This window comes from Scyliorhinus torazame, chromosome 13, assembly GCF_047496885.1.
Source record: "Scyliorhinus torazame isolate Kashiwa2021f chromosome 13, sScyTor2.1, whole genome shotgun sequence".
NCBI lineage: Eukaryota > Metazoa > Chordata > Chondrichthyes > Carcharhiniformes > Scyliorhinidae > Scyliorhinus > Scyliorhinus torazame.
The window spans coordinates 223,563,396-223,590,747 of NC_092719.1; the positions used below are offsets into that span (position 1 = coordinate 223,563,396).

General features: G+C 51.6%; 1 protein-coding gene across 1 annotated transcript in view; it reads left to right on the forward strand.

Annotated features, from left to right (window-relative positions):
• LOC140387647 (mitochondrial intermembrane space import and assembly protein 40-like) overlaps positions 1 to 26,599 on the forward strand; it is a 29,364-nt gene extending 2,765 nt beyond the window's left edge. The window contains exons 2-3 of the mRNA XM_072470844.1: positions 2,131 to 2,229; positions 25,847 to 26,599. Coding sequence (XP_072326945.1) covers positions 2,131 to 2,229; positions 25,847 to 26,139 — 392 coding nt within the window. The 3' untranslated portion in view covers positions 26,140 to 26,599. The remainder of the gene's footprint in view (positions 1 to 2,130; positions 2,230 to 25,846) is intronic.
• Positions 26,600 to 27,352: the final 753 nt, after the last annotated feature.

Here is a 27,352-nt window from a genome sequence, read left to right on the forward strand (position 1 = left end):
CTGCTGCTATGCTGTAGCTACTCAAATGCTCTTTTCCACTAACAGGATGCTAGTGCCTGTCCTATCTATTACACTTTCTCAAACTAGGACTTTCAGAAGGTTTTTGACAAGGTCTCACATAGCAGATTACTGTGTAAAGTTAAATGGTTTCAGGTAATGTCTTGAGATGGATAGAAAGCTGGTCCGCAGACAGGAAGCAAAAAGTTGGGATAAATAGGCCTTTTTCTGATTGGCAGACAGTGACAAGAGGGGTACCGCAGGGGTCTGTGCCAGGACCCCAACTGTTCACCATGTTCATGATTTATTATCTCCAAATTTGCAGATGATACAAAGTTGGCGTGGGCGGGGGGTGAGCTGGAGGGGCGGGGGTGAGCTGGGAGGCGGGGGTGAGCTGGGAGGCTGTGGGTGAGCTGGAGGGCGGGGGTGAGCTTGGAGGGCGGGGGTGAGCTGGGAGGGCGGGGGTGAGCTGGGAGGGCGGGGGGTGAGCTGGGAGGGCGGGGGTGAGCTGGGAGGGCGGGGGGGGGTGAGCTGGGAGGGCGGGGGGTGAGCTGGGAGGGCGGGGTGAGCTGGGAGGGCGGGGGTGAGCTGGGAGGGTGGGGGTGAGCTGGAGGGTGGGGGTGAGCTGGGAGGGCGGGGGTGAGCTGGGAGGGCGGGGGTGAGCTGGGAGGGCGGGGTGAGCTGGGAGGGCGGGGGTCAGCTGGGAGGGCGGGGGTCAGCTGGGAGGGCGGGGGTCAGCTGGGAGGGCGGGGGTGAGCTGGGAGGGGGGCGGGGGGGGGGTGAGCTGGGAGGGCGGGGGTCAGCTGGGAGGGCGGGGGTCAGCTGGGAGGGCGGGGGTCAGCTGCGAGGAGAATGCAGAGATGCTTCAGCAGGATTTGGACAGGCTGAGTCAGTGGGCACATGCATGGCAGATGTAGCTATCTGCTCGGGGATGGTTTAGCTCAGTGGGCTAGACAGCTGGTTTGCGATGCAGAAAACTGCCAGCAACGCGGGTTCAATTCCCGTTCCAGCTGAGAATTCTGATTCTCCCTCTGTGTACCCGAACAGGCGCTGGAATGTGGCGACTAGTGGCTTTTCACAGTAACTTCATTGCAGTGTTAATGTAAACCTACTTGTGACTATAAAGATTATTTACCTTCGGTAGCAAAAATAGGAAGGCAGATTATTATGTGAATGGGTGTAAATTGAGAGAGGCGCATACTCAGCGAGACCTCGTGCATCAGTCGCTGAAAGTAAGCGAGCAGGTACAGCAGGCAGGGAAGAAGGGAAATGGTATGTTGGCCTTCATTGCGAGAGGTTTCGAGGACAGGAGCAGGGATGTGTTGCTGCAATTGTATCGGGCATTGGTGAGGCCACACCTGGAGTATTTGTGGGCAGTTTTGGTCTCCTTATCTGAGGAAGGATGTTCTTGCTATTGGAGGGAGAGCAGCGAAGGTTTTACCCGGCTGATTCCTGGGGTGGCGGAGGAATCAAATGAGGAGAGGACTGAGTCAGTTAGGATTAAATTCATTGGAGTTGAGAAGAGTGCGAGGGGATCTCATAGAAAGTTACAAAATTCTAACAGGATTCGACAGGGTAGGATCAGAAAGAATGTTCCCAATGGCGGGCGAGACCAGAACTAGGGGTCATAGTTTGAGGATAAGGGGTAAACCTTTTAGGACTGAGGTGAGGAGAAATTTTCTTCATCCAGAGAGTGGAGGAATCTGTGGGAATTCACTCCCACAGAAAGTAGTTGAGGCCAAAGTGTTGGTGTGATTTTCCAGAAGGAATTTGGTGTATAGCTCTGGGGGGCCGAAAGGGATCGAGGGATATGGAAGGGGGGGAATCAGACTCGATGGGCTGAACGGCCTCATTCTGCATTGTAAATTCTACCAAACCGAAACTATAGAGAGTTTTCTTTCTCATTCCTGAGATTGGATGTTCCTGACCTGGCCAATTTGTTGCACATATCTAGTTGTCTCGAGAGCAGCTAAGAGTCTGGAATCACATGCAGGCCAGACCAGGTAAGCACGGCAGATTTCCTTCCTGAATGGTATTAGTGAACCAGATGGTGTTCTCCGGTGACAGTCATTGATAGTTTCATGGTCACTGAGAATACCTTTAAATTCCACCTGTTTAATTGATGTCTTTCAGGCAAAGACAAGGTCATTTTCGTCACTAAGGAAGACCACGAGGCTCCCAGCAGTGCTGAATTAATAGCAGACGATCCCAATGACCCTTACGAAGACCATGGTGAGTGTTTGTGAGTGGCTGTCTATAACAGGATCTCTGTGAGCTCTAGCAGTGGCCAATCAGTCAGTCCGTTCCGTATCCCAGACTGCATCCCTCCACCCCCTTCACTCCACCATTAGCGGCTGTGCCTTCAGCTGCCTGGTTCCTGAGCTCGAGAACTCCCTCTCTAAACCTCTCTGCCTCTCTGTCCTCCTTTAAGGATGTACTTCTACCCACTTCTTTAACCAAACTTCTGATCACCTGTCCTAAGAACATAGAACATAGAATATACAGTGCAGAAGGCCCATCGAGTCTGCACCGACCCACTTAAGCCCTCACTTCCACCCTATCCCCATAACCCAATAACGCCTCCTAACCTTTTGTGGTCACTGAGGGCAATTTATCACGGCCAATCCACCTAACCTGCGCATCTTTTATCTGTGGGAGGAAACCGGAGCACCCGGAGGAAACCCACGCAGACACGGGGAGAACGTGCAGACTCCGCACAGTGACCCAGCGGGGAATCGAACCTGGGACCCTGGTGCTGTGAAGCAACTGTGCTAACCACTGTGCTACTGTGCCGTCCCCATGTAAGGGGGTCCTAATACCCCCTTACGTGGCTTACTGTCAGATCTTGTCTAATTTACACTCCCGTGGAGCACTTTGAGGCGTTTGACTACATCACAGTTGCTATATAAATGAACACCCGATCCTTGGCCAACGCGTCCTGGTCATAGAGATTTAGAGCACCGAATAAAGCCCTTCGGCCCATCCCCCAGCCATCATGCACCAATAAACTCTAATTCCGTTTTCCAGCACTTTGTACGTAACCTTCTATGTTACGACATTTCAGAAGCTCAACTAAATACTTCTTAACTCTTGTGAAGGTTCCCGCCTCCACCACCCTTTCAGGCAGTGAGTTTTCAACCACCCTCTGGGCCAAAAGGTTTTTCCTCACATCTCCTGCCCCTGACCTTAAATCTGTGTCCCCTGGTTATTGACCCCTCTGCGAAGGGGGAGGGGTCAATCCACCCTCTCTACATCCCTCATAATTGTATGCACATCTCTGCTCCAGGGAAAACAACCCTAGCCTAACCAGCCTCTCCCATAGCTGAAACGCTCCAGCCCAGGCAGCATCCTGTTGAATCTCCTCTGCACCCTCTCCAGAGCAATCACATCCCTCCTATAGAGTGGCGACCAGAATCTCACACAGTACTCTCACTGCGGCCTAACCAGTGTTTTGTACAGCTACATCATAACCTCCCTGCTCTTGTATTCAATGCCTTGGCTATTAAAGGCAAGTATCCCAAAGCCCATCTTAACCTCCTTATCTACCTGTCCTGCTGCCTTCAGGGACCTATCGACATTCACACCAAGGTCCCTTGTCCTCTACTTCCTCGGGTCCAACCATTCATTCTATATTCCCCCACCTTGTTAATCCTCCCAAAATGCTTCACCTCACACTTTTCAGGGTTGAATTCTATTTGCCTGTTCTGCCCGTCTAACCAGCCCGTCTGTATCGTCCTGCAATCTAAGGCTTTCTTCCCACTGTTTATTACACCACCAATTTTAGTGTCATCTGCGAACTTACTGATCAAACCTCCCACACTTGCGTCCAGATCATTAATAGAACAAAAAAAAGTACAGCACAGGAACAGGCCCTTCGGCCCTCCAAGCCCGTGCCGACCATGCTGCCCGACTAAACTACAATCTTCTACACTTTCTGGGTCCGTATCCCTCTATTCCCATCCTATTCATGTATTTGTCAAGATGCCCCTTAAATGTCACTATCGTCCCTGCTTCCACCACCTCCTCCGGTAGCGAGTTCCAGGCACCCACTATCCTCTGTGTAAAAAAAACTTGCATTGTACATCTGCTCTAAACCTTGCCCCTCGCACCTTAAACCTATGCCTGCTAGTAATTGACCCCTCTACCCTGGGGAAAAGCCTCTGACTATCCACTCTGTCTATGCCCCTCATAATTTTGTAGACCTCTATCAGGTCGCCCTCAACGTCCGTCGTTCCAGTGAGAACAAACCGAGTTTATTCAACTGCTCCTCATAGCTAATGCCCTCCATACCAGGCAACATTCTGGTAAATCTCTTCTGCACCCTCTCTAAAGCCTCCACATCCTTCTGGTAGTGTGGCGACCAGAGTTAAACACTATACTCCAAGCGTGGCCTAACTAAGGTTCTATACAGCTGCAACATGACTTGCCAATTCTTATACTCAATGCCCCGGCCAATGAAGGCAAGCATGCCGTATGCCTTCTTGACTACCTTCTCCACCTGTGTTGCCCCTTTCAGTGACCTGTGGACCTGTACACCTAGATCTCTCTGACTTTCAATACTCTTGAGGGTTCTACCATTCACTGTATATTCCCTACCTGCATTAGACCTTCCAAAATGCATTACCTCACATTTGTCCGGATTAAACTCCATCTGCCATCTCTCCGCCCAAGTCTCCAAACAATCTAAATCCTGCTGTATCCTCTGACAGTTCTCATCGCTATCCATAATTCCACCAACCTTTGTGTCGTCTGCAAACTTACTAATCAGACCAGTTACATTTTCCTCCAAATCATTTATATAGAACAGCAAAGGTCCCAGCACTGATCCCTGCGGAACACCACTAGTCACAGCCCTCCAATTAGAAAAGCACCCTTCCATTGCTACTCTCTGCCTGATATGACCTAGCCAGTTCTGTATCCACCTTGCCAGCTCACCCCTGATCCCGTGTGACTTCACCTTTTGTACTAGTCTACCATGAGGGACCTTGTCAAAGGCCTTACTGAAGTCCATATAGACAACATCCATTGCCCTACCTGCATCAATCATCTTTGTGACCTGTTCGAAAAACCCTATCAAGTTAGTGAGACACAACCTGACCTCCCCTTCACAAATCCATGCTGCTTCTCACTAATACGTGCATTTGCTTCCAAATGGGAGCAGATCCTGTCTCGAAGAATTCTCTCCAGTAATTTCCCTACCACTGACGTAAGGCTCACTGGCCTGTAGTTCCCTGGATTATCCTTGCTACCCTTCTTAAACAAAGGAACAACATTGGCTATTCTCCAGTCCTCCAGGACATCACCTGAAGACAGCGAGGATCCAAAGATTTCTGTCAAGGCCTCAGCAATTTCCTCTCCAGCCTCCTTCAGTATTCTGGGGTAGATCCCATCAGGCCTGGGGACTTATCTACCTTAATATTTTTTAAGATGCCCAACACCTCGTCTTTTTGGATCTCACTGTGACCCAGGCTATCTACACACCCTTCTCCAGACTCAACATCCACCAATTCCTTCTCTTTGGTGAATACTGATGCAAAGTATTCATTTAGTACCTCGCCCATTTCCTCTGGCTCCACACATAGATTCCCTTGCCTATCCTTCAGTGGGCCAACCCTTTCCCTGGCTACCCTCTTGCTTTTTATGTACGTGTAAAAAGCCTTGGGATTTTCCTTAACCCTATTTGCCAATGACTTTTCGTGACCCCTTCTAGCCCTCCTGACTCCTTGCTTAAGTTCCTTCCTACTTTCCTTATATTCCACATACGCTTCGTCTGTTCCCAGCCTGCTAGCCCTGACAAATGCCTCCTTTTTCTTTTTGATGAGGCCTACAATATCTCTTGTTATCCAAGGTTCCCGAAATTTGCCGTATTTATCATCCTTCCGCACAGGAACAAGCCGGTCCTGAATTCCTTTCAACTGACATTTGAAAGCCTCCCACATGTCAGATGTTGATTTACCCCCAAACATCCTCCCCCAATCTAGGTTCTTCAGTTCCTGCCTAATATTGTTATAATTTGCCTTCCCCCAATTTAGCACATTCACCCGAGGACCACTCTTATCCTTGTCCAGCAGCACTTTAAAACTTACTGAATTGTGGTCACTGTTCCCGAAATGCTCCCCTACTGAAACTTCTACCACCTGGCCGGGCTCATTCCCCAATACCAGGTCCAGTACAGCCCCTTCCCGAGTTGGACTGTCTACATATTGTTTTAAGAAGCCCTCCTAGATGCTCCTTACAAACTCTGCCCCGTCTAAGCCCCTAGCACTAAGTGAGTCCCAGTCAATATTGGGGAAGTTGAAGTCTCCCATCACCACAACCCTGTTGTTTTTATTCGTTTCCAAAATCTGTCTACCTATCTGCTCCTCTATCTCCCGCTGGCTGTTGGGAGGCCTGTAGTATACCCCCAACATTGTGACTGCACCCTTCTTATTCCTGATCTCTACCCGTATAGCCTCACTGCCCTCTGTGGTGTCCTCCCGTAGTACAGTAAGAAGCCTTGCAACACCAGGTTAAAGTCCAACAGGTTTGTTTCGAATCACTAGCTTTCGGAGCGCTGCTCCTTCCTCAGGTGAATGAAGAGGTATGTTCCAGAAACATATATATCGACAAATTCAAAGATGCCAAACAATGCTTGGAGTGCGAGCATTAGCAGGTGATTAAATCTTTACAGATCCAGAGATGGGGTAACTCCAGGTTAAAGAGGTGTGAATTGTCTCAAGCCAGGACAGTTGGTAGGATTTCACAAGCCCAGGCCAGATGGTGGGGGATGAATGTAATGCGACATGAATCCCAGGTCCCGGTTGAGGCTGCACTCGTGTGCGGAACTTGGCTATAAGCTTCTGCTCGGCGATTCTGCGTTGTCGCGCGTCCTGAAGGCCGCCTTGGAGAACGCTTAGCCGGAGATCAGAGGCTGAATGCCCTTGACTGCTGAAGTGTTCCCCGATTGGAAGGGAACATTCCTGCCTGGTGATTTTCGCACGATGTCCGTTCATTCGTTGTCGCAAGGTCATCCCCACCCCCCCACTACTTGCCTTCAAACAATCGTGCAACCTCAAACAAACCATTGTTTGCAGCAAACTACCCAGTCTTCAGAACAGTGACCACGACACCACACAACCCTGCCATGGCAATCTCTGCAAGACGTGCCAGATCATCGACATGGATACCACCATTACACGTGAGAACACCACCCACCAGGTACGTGGTACATGGTCATGCGACTCGGCCAACGTTGTCTACCTCATACGCTGCAGGAAAGGATGTCCCGAAGCGTGGTACATTGGCGAGACCATGCAGACGCTGCGACAATGAATGAACAGACATCGTGCGACAATCGCCAGGCAGGAATGTTCCCTTCCAGTCGGGGAACACTTCAGCAGTCAAGGGCATTCAGCCTCTGATCTCCGGGTAAGCGTTCTCCAAGGCGGCCTTCAGGACCCGCGACAACGCAGAATCGCCGAGCAGAAACTTATAGCCAAGTTCCGCACACATGAGTGCAGCCTCAACCGGGACCTGGGATTCATGTTGCATTACTTTCATCCCCCACCATCTGGCCTGGGCTTGCGAAATCCTACCAACTGTCCTGGCTTGAGACAATTCACACCTCTTTAACCTGGAGTTACCCCATCTCTGGATCTGTAAAGATTTAATCACCTGCTAATGCTCGCATTCCAAGCATTGTCTTGCATCTTTGAATTTGTCTACATATATGTTTCTGGAACCTGCCTCTTCATTCACCTGAGGAAGGAGCAGTGCTCCGAAAGCTAGTGTTTGAAACAAACCTGTTGGACTTTAACCTGGTGTTGTAAGACTTCTCACTGTGCTCACCCCAGTCCAACGCCGGCATCTCCACATCATGGCTCCCGTAGTACAGCTGTGATATTCTCCCTAACCAGTAGCGCAACTCCTCCACCCCTTTTACATCCCCTCTATCCCGCCTGAAACATCTAAATCCTGGAACGTTTAGCTGCCAATCCTGACCTTCCCTCAACCAGGTCTTTGTAATGGCAACAACATCATAGTTCCAAGTACTAATCCAAGCTCTACGTTCATCTGCCTTACCCGTAATACTTCTTGCATTAAAACATATGCACTTCAGGCCACCAGACCCGCTGTTTTTAGCAACATCTCCCTATCTGCTCTTCCTCAGAGCCATACTGGCCCTATTGGATTCGATTGGATTGGATTTGTTAATTGTCACGTGTACCGAGGTACAGTGAAAAGTATTTTTCTGCGAGCAGCTCAACAGATCATTAATTACATGAGAAGAAAAGGGAATAAAAGAAAATACATAATAGGGCAACACAACATATACAATGTAACTACATAAGCACTGGCATCGGATGAAGCATAGAGGGTGTAGTGTTAATGAGGTCAGTCCATAAGAGGGTCATTTAGGAGTCTGGTGACAGCGGGGAAGAAGCTGTTTTTGAGTCTGTCCGTGCGTGTTCTCAGACTTCTGTATCTCCTGCCCGATGGAAGAATCTGGAAGAGTGAGTAAGCCGGGTGGGAGGGGTCTTTGATTATACTTCCCGCTTTCCCCAGGCAGCGGGAGGTGTAGATGGAGTCAATGGATAGGAGGCAGGTTTGTGTGATGGACTGGGCGGTGTTCACGACTCTCTGAAGTTTCTTGCGGTCCTGGGCCGAGCAGTTGCCATACCAGGCTGTGATGCAGCCCGATAGGATGCTTTCTATGGTGCATCTGTAAAAGTTGGTAAGGGTTAATGTGGACATGCCGAATTTCCTTAATTTCCTGAGGAAGTATAGGCGCTGTTGTGCTTTCTTGGTGGTAGCGTCGACCTATTCCCTAGTTCTCCCTCAATGCTTTCACCTTCTGACCTATTGCTGCGGTACCCACCCCCCTGGCCAGACTAGTTTAAACCCTCCTATGTGACACTAGCAAACCTCGCAGCCATTAGTGTACACTGCAAACAGCAAGGGACCCAGCAGCGATCCCTCTGGAACAAACACCCAGTTAATATTGGGAAAGTTGAAATTCCCTAATATTATTACCCTATTATTCTTAGCCTCACAGCTCCAGGGTCCCAGGTTCGATTCCCGGTTTGGGTCACTGTCTGTGCGGAGTCTGCACATTCTCCCTGTGTCTGCGTGGGTTTCCTCCGGGTGCTCCGGTTTCCTCCCACAGTCCAAAGACGTGCAGGTTAGGTGGATTGGCCATGATAAATTACCCAATGGTTAGGTTGGGTTATGGGGATGGGGTGGGTGATTGGGCCTGGGTAGGGTGCTCTATTGAAGCAAGGGCCGGTGCAGACTCGATGGGCTGAATGGCCTCCTTCTGCACTGTTGGGGTTCTATAATTTCCCTGAGATTTGCCTCCCTATCTGCCGACTATCTCTCCCCGACTGGCGGTCCCGAGGACAGTCATAGCAACGTGATTGCCTCCTTTTTGTTTCTAAACTCTAACCATATGGCCTCATTTGTGGATCCCTGTAAGATATCATCCCTCCTTCCTGCAGTAATTGACTCCTTGATCAATATTGTAACACCACCTCCTCTTTGACATCCGCCATGCCCCCCCTGATTCTGTACTCTGGAATATTGAGCTGTCAGTCCTGCCCCTCCCTCAGCCATGTCTCTGTGAGACCAATGATACCAGACTCCCATGTCTTAATCAACACCCTCAACTCATCTGCCTTACTCGCAAGACTCCTGTAAGTAAACGCTCCAATGTTGATGTGAGCGACGTTGTTATCCCCAATGTCCAATATTGTAAAGCTAACAACCGATTATGGTGATTATTGTTTGTGGGCTCATCATTGTCCTCATCCCAGCTCACAGCTTCGTAGAATCTTACAATAGAGAAGGAGGCCATTTGACCTGGGAATGTTTGAGAGGGACAGTGTAGAGGGAGCTTTACTCTGTATCTAACCCCGTGCTGTACCTGTCCTGGGAGTGTTTGATGGGGACAGTGTAGAGGGAGCTTTACTCTGTATCTAACCCTGTGCTGTACCTGTCCTGGGAGTGTTTGATGGGGACAGTGTAGAAGGAGCTTTACTCTGTATCTAACCCTGTGCTGTACCTGCCCTGGGAGTGTTTGATGAGGACAGTGCAGAGGGAGCTTTACTGTGTATCTAACCCCGTGCTGTCCCTGTCCTGGGAGTGTTTGATGGGGACAGTGTAGAGGGAGCTTTACTCTGTATCTAACCCTGTGCTGTACCTGTCCTGGGAGTGTTTGATGGGGACAGTGTAGAGGGAGTTTTACTCTGCATCTAACCCTGTGCTGTACCTGCCCTGGGAGTGTTTGATGAGGACAGTGCAGAGGGAGCTTTACTGTGTATCTAACCCCGTGCTGTCCCTGTCCTGGGAGTGTTTGATGGGGACAGTGTAGAGGGAGCTTTACTCTGTATCTAACCCCGTGCTGTAACTGTCCTGGGAGTGTTTGATGGGGACAGTGTAGAGGGAGTTTTACTCTGCATCTAACCCTGTGCTGTCCCTGTCCTGGGAGTGTTTGATGGGGACAGTGTAGAGGGAGCTTTACTCTGTATCTAACCCCGTGCTGTAACTGTCCTGGGAGTGTTTGATGGGGACAGTGTAGAGGGAGTTTTACTCTGCATCTAACCCTGTGCTGTACCTGCCCTGGGGATGTTTGAGAGGGACAGTTTGGAGAGCACATTATCCATGCCTGGCCCTGTGAATATTATATGAAGGGTGATTAAGTAGCAATTCTGTTCACAGGAACATCCTGCAATAGGGATGGAGATGATCACCCGTTTTAAAAATATTTTTATTCTTTCACTGGGCATGATTTCACTGGCTAGGCCAACACTTATTGCCCATCCCTATTTGCCCTTGTCAAGATGGTGGTGATTTGCCTTCTTGAACCTCTGCAGTCCATGTGATTTTAATTTGATTTGATTTATTATTGTCACATGTATTAGTGTACAGTGAAAAGTGCTGTTTCTTGCATGCTGTACAAACAATGCATCCCGTACAGAGGGAAGGAAGGAGAGACTGCAGAATATAATGTTACAGTTATAGCAAGGTGTAGAGAAAAGATCAACTTAATACGAGGTCGGTCCATTCAAAAGTCTGATGGCAGTAGGGAAGAAGCTGTTCTTGAGTCGGTTGGTACGTGACCTCAAACTTTGGTATCTTTTTCCTGACGGAAGAAGGTGGAAGAGAGTATGTCCGGGGTGCGTGGGGTCCTTAATTATGCTGGCTGCCTTTCCGAGGCAGTGGGAATTATAGATAGAGTCAATGGATGGGAGGCTGGTTTGCCTGATGGACTGGGCTACATTCACAACCTTTTGTAGTTTCCTGCGGTCTTGGGCAGAGCAGGATCCGTACCCAGCTGTGATACAACCAGAAAGAATGCTTTCTATGGTGCATCTGTAGAAGTTGGTGAGGGTCGTAGCTGACATGCCAAATTTCCTTAGTCTTCTGAGAAAGTAGAGTCGTTGGTGGGCTTTCTTAACTATAGTGTCGGCAATGGGGGGAGCAGGACAGGCTGTTGGTGATCTGTACACCTAAAAACGTGAAGCTCTTGACCCTTTCTACTTTGTTCCCATTGTAGACAGGGGCATGTTCTCCACTACGCTTCCTGAAATCGATGACAATCTCCTTCGTTTTGTTGACATTGAGGGAGAGATTATTGTCGTCGCACCAGTTCACCAGATTCTCTGTCTCATTCCTGTGCTCTGTCTCGTCATTGTTTGAAATCCGACCCACTACGGTGGTGTCATCAGCAAATTTGAAAATCGAGTTGGAGGGGAATTTGGCCACACAGTCATAGGTGTACAAGGAGTATAGTAGGGGGCTGAGGACACAGCCTTGTGGGGCACCGGTGTTGAGGATGATTGTGGAGGAGGTGTTGTTGTCTATCTTTACTGACTGTGGCCTGTGGGTTAGAAAGTTCAGGATCCAGTCACAGAGGGAGGAGCCGAGGTCAAGGCCACGGAGTTTGGAGATGAGTTTTGTAGGAATGATGGTGTTGAAGGCTGAGCTATAGTCGATAAATAGGAGTCTGACATAGGTGTCTTTGTTATCTAGGTGTTCCAGGGTAGAGTGCAGGTGGGGTGGAATGTAGGTACAACTGCAGTGCTGTTAGGGAGGGAGTTCCAGGATGTCGCCCCAGCGACAGTGAAGGAACGGTGATATATTTCCCAGTCAGGGTGGTGAGTGACTTGGAGGGGAACCTCCAGGTGGTGGGGTTCCCAGGTATCTGCTGCTCCTGTCCTTCTAGATGGTAGTGGTTGTGGGTTTGGAAGGTCCTGTCTCTGGAATCTTGGTGAGTTCCTGCAGTGCATCTTGTAGACGGGACACACGGCTGTCACTGTTCGTTGGTGGTGGAGGGTTTGAATGTTTGTCGGAAGAGGGAGCAATCAAGCAGCTGCTTTGTCCTGGATGGTGTCGAGCTTCTTGTGTTGATGGAGCTGCGCTCATCCAGGCAAGTGGAGAGTATTCCATCACACTCCTGACTTGTGCCTTATAGATGGTGGACAGACTGTGGGGGGTCAGGAGGTGAGTTACCCCCTGCAGGAATCTCGCCTCTGCCCTGCTCTTACAGCCACAGTATTTCTATGGCTCGTCCAGTTCAGAATATGTGGTAGCATTTGTTGAGGAAGCAACGTTACCTCAGTAATTAAGGTGTAATTTTTTAAGTGCTGAAGATAACTTCAATTTTCCAAAACAAAAAAAAAAATCCTGCAGATGCTGGAAATCTGAAATAAAATGCTGGGCAATCTCCACCGGTTTGGTAGGGTCTGTGGAGAGAGAGACGAGCCAATGGGCACGATTTAACCAAAAAGATTCAAAGTGTTGTAGCGATTGGGAACGTCCGCGAATCTCCTGCCGCTCGGCCTGGCGAGACCCTCACCGCGATAACACGTTAATTAGTCCACTTAACGAGGCCCCATAGGCTTTACGCAGCAAATCATGGTCCCGCCGGCTGATTCGCTGGGCCGGCGCTCGCCAGCCCCCCGCTACTCTCCTCCGGGAGAGCAGCACTGAAACCTCCTGCACAGCCGGTCGCACACGGCTCCCAGCCATGTCACCGAGACAACGAGCCCCACCATTCGGGGAGGTCGACCTGGGCAGGCAACGCGAAGTGGCCGAGGTCAGACTGGATGTCCAGTTCCCCCGAGGGTCTCTGAGGGTCAGCCACAGGGCAGCCAGGGAGGAAGTGGCAGCGCTCATCACCTCTGGGAGTGTGACCAGGAGGACTGGCACCCAGTGCCACCGAAGGTCAACTGGAGGGCACTGGGGGTAAGAGGTGGTGGGGTGAAGGGGATAGTGTTGGGCGTGGGAAGGGTGGGGTAGAGGTGAAAAGGATCTGGGAGGGGTGGGGACAGTGCGGCGACACCATCGGGAGACTGGGGCAGGTGGGGCCACTTCTGGAAATAATTAAAATCTGTTGACCTTGGCCATACGACGCCGCTGGCACTTTCCTCCGCAATGCAGGCCGAGCCCTGATTCCCTGCCCATCTCCCCGGGCAGGGAGGTCCTGAACCCACCCCCATTCACACCCCGGCCCGCCTTGAGTAGGTATTGGGTGTGATGAGTACTCAGCAGACAGGCAGGGGTCAGACAATGGACTGAGGAACACCAGCGTTCTGTAGGTTGTCATCACCCTGCCCTTGACCGTGACCCGCTGACAGTGCCATTACCCTGGAGTGATGTTACACAGACCCTGCGAGAGTTGGAACGGATGAGGGGGAAGGAGGGTGGATGGTGAAGTTGGGGTGGGGGTTGGGGAGAGGGGCAATGACGGACAAGGCCAGGTCCTATGTGAAGCGGGTGAGGAAGATCCGCCTGAACTCCATTCTCCGGATGGTCCTGCGGATCCTCCCTGGGCTTGTCCTCCAGCTCTCCTGATCCAGCACGTTCTCCTCCGACCGCAGATTCTTCCCACTCCACATCCAGCACGTCGCCCAGCTGCTGTGCCCGGTTGTGGAGGACACAGCTGACCACCACAAAGCGGGCGACCCTCTGGGGAGGCGTACTCCAGGGCACCACCAGAGTGCTGAGACAGCGGAACCCCTTTTGAGAGGTGGCCACATGGGCCTCGTTGTATCGGGTTTTCACATCATTAACCAGGTCTCAGCGGATAACCCATATCCCCAAGATCCAGCCGCCCGGGGACGAGGACCCGGCCCCCACGCCCCGGGGACGAGGACCCGGCCCCCACGCCCCGGGGACGAGGACCCGGCCCCCACGCCCCGGGGACGAGGACCCGGCCCCCACGCCCCGGGGACGAGGACCCGGCCCCCACGCCCCGGGGACGAGCTATATCATCAGCTGCCCGGGCAAACAGGGCACCCGTGACCTCACGGGTGTACTTGCGTGTGAGATGCCGTACAAATCCCCGCTCGATCCCTGGAATGATCCTGAGGTGTCGAGGTTTATGGCTGCGGTGACCTTCATGGCCACCACGTGACACAGGTGCTGCACCGTCCTCTTGTTGAGGCGGAACGTCCCGCGGCGCACACTGTCTGTCATCTGTTCGAAAGACCAACAATGCCTGAACACCCTGAGCCGTCAGCGGCCTACCCCCCTGGGTCCCTCCCTGTCCTGATGGGCGGCTGAGTCCTCGGGGCATGGGGTGGAGCCCATGGGGCGGGGCTGGGCGCTCGGGGCGTGGGGCCGGGCCCTCGGGGCGTGGGGGCCGGGTCCTCGTGGCGTGGGGCGGGGTACATGGGTTGTGCGGCGGGACCCGTGGGGCGGGGTCCTGGTCCTCAGGCGTGGGGCCGGTCCTCGGGGCGCGGTACTCGGATTGTGGGGCGGGGTCCTCGGGTTGTGGGGCGGGGTCCTCGGGGCGTGGGGCCGGGTCCCCGGGGTGTGGGGCGGGGTCCTGGTCCTCCGGCGTGGGGCCGGTCCTCGGGGCGCGGTACTCGGATTGTGGGGCGGGGTCCTCGGGTTGTGGGGCGGGGTCCTCGGGGCGTGGGGTGGGGCCCATGGGGCGGGGCTGGGCGCTCGGGGCGTGGGGCCGGGTCCTCGGGGCGTGGGGCCGGGTCCTCGGGGCGTGGGGCCGGGTCCTCGGGGCGTGGGGCCGGGTCCTCGGGGCGTGGGGCCGGGTCCTCGGGGCGTGGGGCCGGGCCCTCGGGGCGTGGGGCCGGGCCCTCGGGGCGTGGGGCCGGGCCCTCGGGGCGTGGGGCCGGGCCCTCGGGGCGTGGGGCCGGGCCCTCGGGGCGTGGGGCCGGGCCCTCGGGGCGTGGGGCCGGGTCCTCGGAGCGTGGGGCCGGGTCCTCGGGGCGTGGTCCTCGGGGCGTGGGGCGGGGTCCTCGGAGCGTGGGGCCGGGTCCTCGGGGCGTGGGGCCGGGTCCCTCGGGGCGCGGGGCCGGGTCCCTCGGGTCGCGGGTCCGGGTCCCTCGGGTCGCGGGTCCGGGTCCCTCGGGTCGCGGGTCCGGGTCCCTCGGGTCGCGGGTCCGGGTCCCTCGGGGCGCGGGTCCTCGGGGCGTGGGGCAGGGCTTCACAACTCGAGTCCCAGGTTCGATTCCCAGCTTGGGTCACTGTCTGTGCGGAGTCTGCACGTCCTCCCCGTGTCTGCGTGGGTTTCCTCCGGGTGCTCCGGTTTCCTCCCATAGTCCAAAGACGTGCAGGTTAGGTGGATTGGCCATGATAAATTGCCCTTGGGTTAGATGGGGTTGCTGGGTTACGGGGATAGGGTGGAGGCTTGGGTTTAGGTAGGGTGCTCTTTGCAAGAGCCGGTGTAGACTCGATGGGCCGAATGGCCTCCTTCTGCTCTGTAAATTCTATGAAAGGTTCGATCAGAAACAGTCACCGCGTGGTGAGGTTCTCGGTTTTGATCTCTCCTGCGATTTAACGGCATTGTCATGCTCTCGCTTAAGTGCAACGCAGCATTAAATCACCCCCAATGTTTCCGATCTGTGACCTCTCATCAAAAATAGTTGTTCGTTCTCAGTAATTAAAGTAAGTAATTTTAAATATGGGCGCACCGCAGCATATTGCTGGCCACAAGATGGCAGCAAAGGCCTGTTTTATTATCATAGAATTCACAGTGCAGAAGGAGGCCATTCGGCCCATCGACTCTTGGAAAGAGCACCCCACCCAAGGTCAACACCTCCCCCCTATCCCCATTACCCAGTAACCCCACCCAACATTAAGGGCAATTTTGGACACTAAGGGCAATTTATTATGGCCAATCCACCTAACCTGCACATCTTTGGACTGTGGGAGGAAACCAGAGGAAACCCACGCAGACACGGGGAGGACGTGCAGACTCCGCACAGACAGTGACCCAAGCCGGAATCGAACCTGGGACCCTGGAGCTGTGAAGCAATTGTACTATCCACAATGCTGCCCCAAAATGAAAATCGCTTATTGTCACAAGTAGGCTTCAAATGAAGTTACTGTGAAAAGCCCCTAGTCGCCACGTTCCGGCACCTGTTCGGGGAGGCTGATGCGGGAATTGAACCCGCGCTGCTGGCCTGCCTGGGTCTGCCTTAAAAGCCAGCGATTTAGCCCACCGTGCTGAATCAGCCCCTCTATTATTATATCCCCCGCTCCTATCCATATGTGATCCGGATCGAGAGCTGAGCCTGGTGCAGATTGTGGAGATTATCACTTTTCTTTCTGTCTGGAAAAGGCCCATGTCACCTGTAGCTCTGTGGTTTGTGGATTTGAGTCCCAATGCATGGAATTGAAGCTATAATCTCGATTTAAATTCCTGGTGCAGCACAGAGGGAGTGTCAGAGGTCTGTCTTTTGGGTGAGGTGTTAAACCGAGGCCCGATCTGCCTTCAAGGTGGCCATGAACGATCCCATGGCTCTATTGTGCAGGAGAGCCCAGGGTTCACCCCCAGTGATCTACACTCTCTCGCAGGTGGGACAGACGGTGGTTGGCGGAGCGAGTGGGTGGGTGGGTGGTTGGCGGTGTGTGGGTGGTTGACGGAGAGGGTGGTTGGCAGGGCAGTGGGGTGGGTGGCGGAGTGGGTAGGTGGGGTGCCTCGGTTGCCAAGCGCTTCTTTCGCTGTCAATCCTGCCTTCAGCTTTCTCTTGGCAATGAGCGCGGGGCATTTAGCACCTTCCCAAATTCTTTTCCTTCCCTTCGGGTGGTTTTGGGGATGCTGCTCCTTCTTCATGGAGGCTTTGAGGGTGTCCTTGAAGTATTTCCTCTTCCCTCCTAGGACCCGCTTGCCTTGTCAAAGCACCGAGTAGAGTGCTTGTCTCGGGTGTCGGGCAGGTGGGCGGCGTGCCCCCCTCCCTGGTGGCCCTGATCGAGCGTGGCCGGTGTTTCGTTGCCGTGGATGTTGGCCTCCGTGAGAATGCTGACGGTGCTCACTGTTGTAATGTCGGAAACCCAGCAGCTAACTCTCTCAGACAGCATATTCTAACCCTCTCGACATGAATGCTAACAGTGTATTTGCCTTCCGAACTGCCGACTGAACCTGCATGTTGACCTTAACAGAATCCTGAACTCGGACTTACAAGTCCTGTTGTGTTTCAGATTTCCAAAGCCTTTTCTCATTTAGAAAATAGTCTATGCCTCCATTCCTCCTTCCAAAGTGCATAACCTCACACTTTTCCACATTGTATTTCATTTGCCACTTCATTGCCCACTCTCCTAGCCTGTCCAAATCCTTCTGCAGCCCCCTTGCTTCCTCAATACTACCTGTCCCTCTACAGATCTTTGTATCATCTGCAAACTTAGCAACAGTGCCTTCAGTTCCTTCTTCCAGATCATTAATGTATATTGTGAAACGTTGTGGTCCCAGCACAGACCCCTGAGGCACACCACTGGTCACCGGCTGCCATCCTGAAAATGACCCCTTTATCCCCACTCTCTGCCTTCTGCCAGTCAGCCAATCCTCTATCCATGCCCGGATCTTACCCTGAACACCATGGGCTCTTAACTTATTTAACAGTCTCCTATGCGGCACCTTGTCAAAGGCCTTCTGGAAATCTAAATAAATCACGTCCACTCAGTCTTCCTTGTCTCAATGCCCCGTTACCTCCTCAAAGAACTCGAACCAGATTTGTCAGGCATGACCTTCCCCTGATGAATCTGTGCTGACTCAGCTATATTTTACCATCCACTTCCAGTACTCCGCAATCTCATCCTAAATAATGAACTCTAAAATCTTACCAATGATCATAATAAGGCTAGCCATCCATCTTCTGTCTCCCTCCCTTCTTAAACAGCGATGTTACATGAGCCACTTTCCAGTCCGCTGGGACCCTCCCTGACTCCAGTGATTCCTGAAAGACCATCACCAATCCTTCCTCCGCTACCTCCTTCAGAATCCTGGCGTTCGGTCCGGGTGATTTATCCACATCAGACCTTTCCGTTTCTTCAGCAGCTTGTCCGTAGTGATTGCTACTTCACACCTCTGCCCCCTTACTCTTGAAGTTACTGGGGTCTTCCTCTTCCATTTCTTTGTTTCCTATTATTACTTCTCCAGCCACATTTTCCAGTGGTCCAATATTTATTTTTGTCTGTCTCTTACCTTTTATACATTGAAAAAACTCTTGCAATCTTCTTTTATATTACTAGGTAGCTTGCACTCGTATTTCACTTCTTCCCCCCTTACTGCTTTTTTAATTGTCCTCTGCTCGCTTTTAAAGGCTTCCCAATGCTCTGGCTTCCCACTAATCCTTGCCACTTTGTATGCTTTTTTGTTTGCTTTTATGCTGTCCTTGACATCCCTTGTCAGCTATGGATGCCTTGTCCTCCTCTTAGCATGTTTCCTCCTCCTTGGGATGAATTTCTGTTGTGCCTCCCGAATAACCCCCCAAAACTCCTGCCATTGCTGTTCCACTGTCTTCCCTGCTAGGCTCCTTCTCCAATCAACTCTGGCCAGCTCCTCCCTCATGTCTTTGTAGTTACTCTTATTTAATAGTAATACCGTTACATCTGATTGCAGCTTCTCCCTCTCAAACTGCAGGGTAAATTCTATCATATTGTGGTCACTGCTCCCTCAGGGTTCCTTCTCCTAAAGTTCCTTAATCAAGTCTGCCTCATTATTGGATTTGTTATAGTTCAGAAGAATGAGGGAGGAATTTTATAAAAACTTTAAAAATTCTTAACAGGACTAGAAAAGGTTGATGCAAACAGGATGTTCCCGATGGTGGGGGTGTCCAGAACCAGGAGGCACAGTCTGAGGATACGGGGTAGACCATTTAGGACAGAGATGAGGAGCAATGTCTTCACCCAGCGAGTGGTCAGCCTCTGGAATTCATTATCACAGGTCGTAGCTGAGTCCAAAACATTGTATGTTTTCATGAAGCAGTTCGATATCGCACTCAGGGCGAAGGGGATCTCAGGATAGGGGGAAAGTGGGATTAGGTGTTAGTGAGTTGGATGATCAGCGATAATCATAATGAATGGCGGAGCAGGCTCGAAGGGCCGAATGGCGACCTCCTATTTTCTGTTTCTATTATAATCACCAAATCCAGAATTACCTGTTCCCTAGTGGGTTCTACCACAAAGCTGCTCAAAAAAACCATCTCTCCGACATTCCATGAATTGCTTTTCTTGGGATCCACGACCAACCTGATTTTTCCAGTCCACCTGCATATTGAAGTCCCCCATGATTATTGTAATATTGCCTCTTCTATCTCCTGAATTATTTTCTGCCCCACACCCTGCCTACTGCTAGGGGGTCTGTACATAACTCCAACCAGGGTCTTTTTACCTTTGCGATTCCTCAACTCTACCCACAGAGATTGTATGCCTTCTGATCCTGTATCGCTCCTTGCTATCGATTTAACTTTATTCCTTACAATGCAAACACTCCTCCTTTGCCCATCTGCCTGTCCTTTTGATAGGACACATATCCTTGGATATTTAGATCCCAGCCTTGATTCCCTCGCAGCCACGTCTGTGATGCCCACAACATCGTACCGGCCAATTTCAATGTGTGTGACAAGCTCACTTACGTGTTCCGTATACTGCGCGCATTTAGGTACAACACCCTCAGTCCTGAATGGACCACCTCCCTTTTCACAGTTGTTCCCTTATCTGCTTTGATTTGATTTATTATTGTCACATGTATCAGTATACAGTGAAAAGTATTGTTTCTTGCATGCTGTACAAACAATGCACCGTACATAGGGAAGGAAGGAGAGACTGCAGAATATAATGTTACAGTTATAGCAAGGTGTAGAGAAAAGATCAACTTAATACGAGGTAGGTCCATTCAAAAGTCTGATGGCAGTCAGGAAGAAGCTGTGATTGAGTCGGTTGGTACGTGACCTCAAACTTTGGTATCTTTTTCCTGATGGAAGAAGGTGGAAGAGAGTATGTCCGGGGTGCGTGGGGGTCCTTAATTATGCTGGCTGCCTTTCTGAGGCAGCGGGAATTATAGATAGAGTCAATGGATGGGAGGCTGGTTTGTGTGATGGACTGGGCTACATTCACGACCTTTTGTAGTTTCCTGCAGTCTTGGGCAGAGCAGGATCCATACCCAGCTGTGATACAACCAGAAAGAATGCTTTCTATGGTGCATCTGTAGAAGTTGGTGAGGGTCGTAGCTGACATGCCAAATTTCCTCCGTCTTCTGAGAAAGTAGAGTCGTTGGTGGGCTTTCTTCACTATAGTGTCGGCAATGGGGGGAGCAGGACAGGCTGTTGGTGATCTGTACACCTAAAAACTTGAAGCTCTCGACCCTTTCTACTTGGTTCCCATTGAAGTTGACAGGGGCATGTTCTCCACTACGCTTCCTGAAGTCGATGACAATCTCCTTCGTTTTGTTGACATTGAGGGAGAGATTATTGTCGTCGCACCAGTTCACCAGATTCTCTGTCTCATTCCTGTGCTCTGTCTCGTCATTGTTTGAAATCCGACCCACTACGGTGGTGTCATCAGCAAATTTGAAAATCGAGTTGGAGAGGAATTTGGCCACACGGTCATAGGTGTATAAGGAGTATAGTAGGGGGCTGAGGACACAGCCTTGTGGGGCACCGGTGTTGAGGATGATCGTGGAGGAGTTGTTGTTGTCTATCTTTACTGATTGTGGCCTGTGGGTTAGAAAGTTCAGGATCCAGTCACAGAGGGAGGAGCCGAGGCCAAGGCCACGGAGTTTGGAGATGAGTTTCGTAGGAATGATGGTGTTGAAGACTGAGCTGTAGTCGGTAAATAGGATTCTGACATAGGTGTCTTTGTTATCTAGGTGTTCCAGGGTAGAGTGTAGGGCCATGGAGATGGCGTCTGCTGTGGACCTGTTGCAGCGGTAGGCGAACTGTGGTGGACCAAGGCAATCCGGGAGGCTGGAGTTGATTTGTGCCATGACTAACCTTTCGAAGCACTTCATGATGATGGATGTCAGAGCCACTGGGCGATAGCCATTAAGGCACGCTGCTTGACTTTATTTTGGGACAGGGATGATGGTCGTCTTCTTGAAGCAGAAAGGGACCTCAGATTGTTATAAAGAGAGGTTGAAGAAGTCTGCGAAAACCCCCGCCAGCTGATCCGCGCAAGACCCGAGTGCTTGTCCGGGTACCCCATCCGGGCCAGTGGCTTTCCGAGGGTTGACCTTTGAGAAGGCTGCTCTGCAATGGTGATCTCAGATACAAGTTCATCCGCGGCTTCTGGGGTGGAGGGCTCGCTCTCGCTGACCTCTTGTTCAAAGCGTGCATAGAATGCGTTGAGCTCATCAGGGAGGGGTGCGTTGGAGCCGGCGATTTTACATGCCTTCATCTTGTAGCCCGTTATGTCTTGCAGACCTTGCCATGGACAGCGGGGGTCCGTGTGGCTGGCCTGGGACTCGAGCTTGGTCCGGGACTGTCTTTTGGCATCTTTGATGGATCTCCTTAGATCATATCTGGCTTTCTTGTATAGGTCAGGGTCGCCTGACTTAAATGCCTCAGACCGAGACTTCAGCAAGCAGTGGATATTCCTGTTCATCCCGGGTTTCCGGTTGGGAAACACGCGGATTTGCTTCTTTGGCACACAGTCTCCGACACACTTACTGATGAAGTCAGTTACTGTAGAAATCTAGATACGACCTCTGAAAAGCCATCAGGGACGTCGAGAGACAATACCAGACTAAGCTAGAGTCACACTAACAACACGGACTCTCGTCGGTTGTGGCAAGGCCTAAACAACATAACGGGCTACAAAGCGAAGCCGAGCAGTAGGAAACCAAAAAAACTCTGTCTGTGCCCCTCATAATTTTGTAGACCTCTATCAGGTCGCCCCTCAACCTCTGTCTTTCCAGTGAGAACAAACCGAGTTCATCCAACCTGCTAATGCCCTCCATACCAGGCAACATCCTGGTAAATCTCTTCTGCACCCTCTCTAAAGCCTCCACATCCTTCTGGTAGTGTGGCGACCAGAATTGAACACTATACTCCAAGTGTGGCCTAACTAAGGTTCTATACAGCTGCAACATGACTTGCCAATTCTTATACTCAATGCCCCGGCCAATGAAGGCAAGCATGCCGTATGCCTTCTTGACTACCTTCTCCACCTGTGTTGCCCCTTTCAATGACCTGTGGACCTGTACTCCTAGATCTCTTTGACTTTCAATACTCTTGAGGGTTCTACCATTCACTGTATATTCCCTACCTGCATTAGACCTTCCAAAATGCATTACCTCACATTACCCACAGGGTTTGACCGTCTGAAGCATCACTTCCTGCACTCGATTTAAACGTTCCCTGTCTTTACCCTGATTTCTGTCTTACTGTCTGGCCTCCTTCTCGCATTCGAACTCCAGGCTGGAATGTGGAAGGAGAACAAGCCAGTTCCTGCCCCACAAAACAGAAGCTGCTCCAGTTAACCTTTCATATACATGTGTGATCATCATCCAGTCCGAACCTGCAGTGTGTAACTCAGTGACAGTCAGCCAGGCGAGTGTTCAAATTCTTGGAAGGAATGTGTGCTGTTTACCTTTGACTGATCGAAATGTAACCACTGTGTCCCTGAGCATCTTCTCATCTCGAGCGTATTTAAATTTTGAAGCCAGAACCCTCTAATTCCCCCCTCCCCACACCCACCCCCACCCCAGTTGACCTAATCGTAACATACTGGATGCTCTATATCTTTGTTATACTTTCTCATTCTATCTCTCGCATCCCAAACCCTCTTTTCTATATCCAGCTCTTTCCCTTTTCCCCCCCCCCTTTCATTTGTTCATTGACAGGATTTAGGTGTCACTGGTAACTCCAGCATATGGTTTCCATCCCTCTTGCTCCGCCTTCCCCTCTCTCTCCAGCCCCCTCCTGCACGCTCCACTTGATTCCCTCCCCATTTTCCTTTCTATCTCCCACACTCTGTCTTTCTCGTTATCTCCCTTTCTCACCAAGGCAGGCGAATGGAGTTGAGCACCAACCGGCCATGGTCTGATCGAGAAGCAGAACAGATTCACGGGGCCAGGAATTCCAGCAGGCCAGCGGATGGTGGGAGCCATCGCAGCTGAGCCCCACGTTGGTCGCCAGTCTCGCTGCCCTTGAACAGTGAGCAGGAATGAGAACTCTGATTCCGCCCCCCCCCCCCCCCCCACACACACACACACACACACACACACACACACACAAACTCCCCACCTCTTCCTGCTAGGGCCTGATGTGGTAATTCCCTGCTGCCGCCCCAGTTAACTCCGCAATATCTGCAAATTAGACCGAGGGTCCTGTTCACCCTTCCTGGGTTCTTTACAGAAGCCGACAGCTTTCTGGCTTTTTGTTTGATCTGACTGTGGTTTGCCGGCTGCTTATCAACCATTCGGCCAACTCTGAAAGAGCTAGCCAAGTAGTAATCCCGCACCCATTCTCTTTCCCCATAGCCCTGAGTATTTCCCCAATTCCCTTTTGAAAGTTATTATTGAATCTGCTTCCACCGCCCTTTCAGCACCTTCCAGGTCACAGCGCCTCGCTGTGTCCAGATCACAGCGCCTCGCTGGGTCAGAGGACAGCACCTTCCAGGTCACAGCGCCTCGCTGGGTCAGAGGACAGCACCTTCCAGGTCACAGCGCCTCACTGTGTCCAGGTCACAGCGCCTCGCTGTGTCAGAGGACAGCACCTTCCAGGTCACAGCGCCTCGCTGTGTCCAGGTCACAGTGCCTCGCTGTGTCAGAGGACAGCACCTTCCAGGTCACAGCGCCTCGCTGGGTCAGAGGACAGCACCTTCCAGGTCACAGCGCCTCGCTGGGTCGGAGGACAGCACCTTCCAGGTCACAGCGCCTCGCTGGGTCGGAGGACAGCACCTTCCAGGTCACAGCGCCTCGCTGGGTCGGAGGACAGCACCTTCCAGGTCACAGCGCCTCGCTGGGTCAGAGGACAGCACCTTCCAGGTCACAGCGCCTCGCTGGGTCGGAGGACAGCACCTTCCAGGTCACAGCGCCTCGCTGTGTCAGAGGACAGCACCTTCCAGGTCACAGCGCCTCGCTGGGTCAGAGGACAGCACCTTCCAGGTCACAGCGCCTCGCTGGGTCAGAGGACAGCACCTTCCAGGTCACAGCGCCTCGCTGGGTCGGAGGACAGCACCTTCCAGGTCACAGCGCCTCGCTGTGTCAGAGGACAGCACCTTCCAGGTCACAGCGCCTCGCTGGGTCAGAGGAATTCTCGTTATTTGCCATTTGTTGTTATTTTTGTTGTTATTTACAGCACAGAAGGGGGGCCTTTCTGCCCTTCGTGTCTGCACCACCTCCCATCCATTGACTCCATCTACACCTCCCGCTGCCTGGGGAAAGCGGGCAGCATAATCAAAGATCCCTCCCACCCGGCTTACTCACTCTTCCAACTTCTTCCATCGGGCAGGAGATACAGAAGTCTGAGAACACTCACGAACAGACTCAACCGTATGCTTCACCCGATGCCTGTGCCTATGTATTTACATTGCGTATTTATCGTATGTCCTATGTTTTTTCATGTATGGGACGATCTGTGGACTGTACACAGAACAATACTTTTCGTTGTACCTCTACATGTGACAAATACAAATCTAAAAGAGCCCATTCCCCCGCCCTATCTCCCTAGCCCTCTGAATTCATCACTTTCAAATATATACCCAGCTCTCTTTTGAAACCTCCTGTGGAATCCACCTCCACCACTCTCCCAGGCAGCGCATTCCAAATCCCAACAACTCTCGGAGTAAAGACGTTTCTCCTCATCACACACCGAGCTCTCTCACCGACCCATCTTGAAATTGTGACTGCCCCCCCCCCCAGTCACTGACATTCTAACCAGTGGAAACAGGAGATCCTTCTTTACCCTGTCAAAATTGTTCAGAATTGTGAACACCTCAATAAGGTTACTGCTTAATCTTCTCTGCTCCCAGGACAACAAGCCCAATTTCTCCAAACGTTCCTTGTATCTAAAATTCCTCATTCCTGCTCTCGTTCTAGTAACATTGCTTTCTGCTGATTTTTACCAATTTTCCCAGCCATCGAAAACAGTTTTCTCAATTTTATTCTATCAAAATCCCTCTTGATTTGGAGCATCCGTTAACATTCCGGTCAACCTTCCCTGCTCTGAAGTGAAAAATGACCAAGAAGGACCTGTTTTGTGCAGCAGCCTTTTCAACCTGTGGAAATTCCAAAGTGTTACATTGCGAATGAAGTTATTCTCTCAATTGGTAATGCGGGAAATTAAAAATACGGCAGGCAATATGTGCACAGAAAGATCCCACAAAGCTATTGTGGTCGTGACCAGATGATCTGATTTTTATGAGGGTGATGGGTGGGCACGGGGGAGCAATCCCTCGAGTCCTTACTGGCCGTGAGAGCTTTCACTTCCAGGAAGGAGGGAGGGCAGACAGCAGCCTTGGTTTAACGTCACATCTGAAAATACACCCCCTTTGTCAGGCTCGCCACATGGGTGACGGGATGTAGCACAGAACGAGGCCATTCAGCACATCACGCCTGCACACATTGGTGATGAGTGGGATCATTCCTCATTCTCTTTTTAACCCGTTTCATAAAATATGTTTGCAGGTTTGATCTTACCAAATGGGGACATCAACTGGAACTGTCCCTGCCTGGGCGGAATGGCGAGCGGTCCCTGTGGGGAACAGTTTAAGTCTGCCTTCTCCTGTTTCCACTATAGCAAGGAAGAGGTGAAAGGGTCAGATTGCCTGGACCAGTTTCGAACGATGCAGGAGTGCATGCAGCGCTACCCAGACCTGTACCCCCAGGACGAGGAGGAGCAGGGCGAGGGCAGCAACAACGCCGAGAACGATCTCCCAGCGCAAGACATACCAGCCTCTCCGAGTCAGAGGTCCAGCTAGTTGGAGAATGGTGGGGGTCCTCCTGTTCCCCAGACCACCCTCCCTTCATCCCCCATCCCCCCCCCCCCCCCCCCCCCCAAACAATGTCCCCAAACCTTCAAGCAGCAGAAAGGTTCTGCCAACTGTTGTTACAAATGTGTTATTTCTATATATGGGGGGATTGTTCTGATGCTGCTGCCATGGGGGGTGACATGAAGCAGAGCAGATTTCGGGGTGGGGGGGGTCTCATAATGAGGGTCTTCAGCTGGTAAGTGGCAGCTTCGCTGCAAATGTTCACTGGGGACCAGGCTTTGTGCCGCTGTACAAGGAGGGGAATGAATGTCTGACCCTTTTTGGGGAGGGGGGGGAGACGCATTTGATTCTCGGATTGCACTGTGAGCTGTTACCTGGTGTAACGACCTCCCTCTTAACACTGCAGCAAACAAATACATTCTAGTAAATTAAAGATATTTTTACCTTGTATCTTGGTCTCTAGTTATTTCTGTTCTCTTCCAAGTATAGTTATATTTTCTTTAAAATGTTTTCCCTGGTTCAAACTCTCACCTCTCCGCCTGACTCTTTCTCTTTGATCTGCTCCCTCCCCCCCTCGGTTTTCTCGGTCTACTCTGCAGTTGCCCTCTTCTTCAACGCCACCTGCCAACTCTGCACTCCAGATCCCGGATCCTTCTCCCCCCCCCCCCCCCCCACCAACCTTGCAGGAAGTGCCATCCTTACAGGATTTTTATACCAGGCAGCTCCTCTGCCACCTTACTGAGTTGCCATCTCCGTGCGGAAGCAGCAGGCTGTTTGGGCACGAGGGGCATCACCATAAAGTGCGACTCCAGTTCTCGGACAGCAAACACCTTCCAGCCGTGGGGTGGCACAGAATTCCTGTACCAGCCTCCCCGAACAGGCGCCGGAATGGGGCGACTAGGGGCTTTTCACAGTAACTTCATTGAAGCCGACTTGTGACAAGTGATTTTCAGTTATAAGAGGTATCATCCCTCTCACCGCTGGAAGGTCTCCACTGGATATTGCAACCGAGGTTTGTCAACTCACCCAAATTATCCTGGAATCTGCGAGTTTGAAATTAACCTCAAGGGACGTTGCTGTTAACAGAACCGATGTGAATCTTAAGGAATTCTATAAACGAAAAGAGAAACTCAACAAGAGAATCCCAATATTCAATGTCGAGACAGTTGTACCCCAGTGAGAGTCAGCACCTATAGGAGAG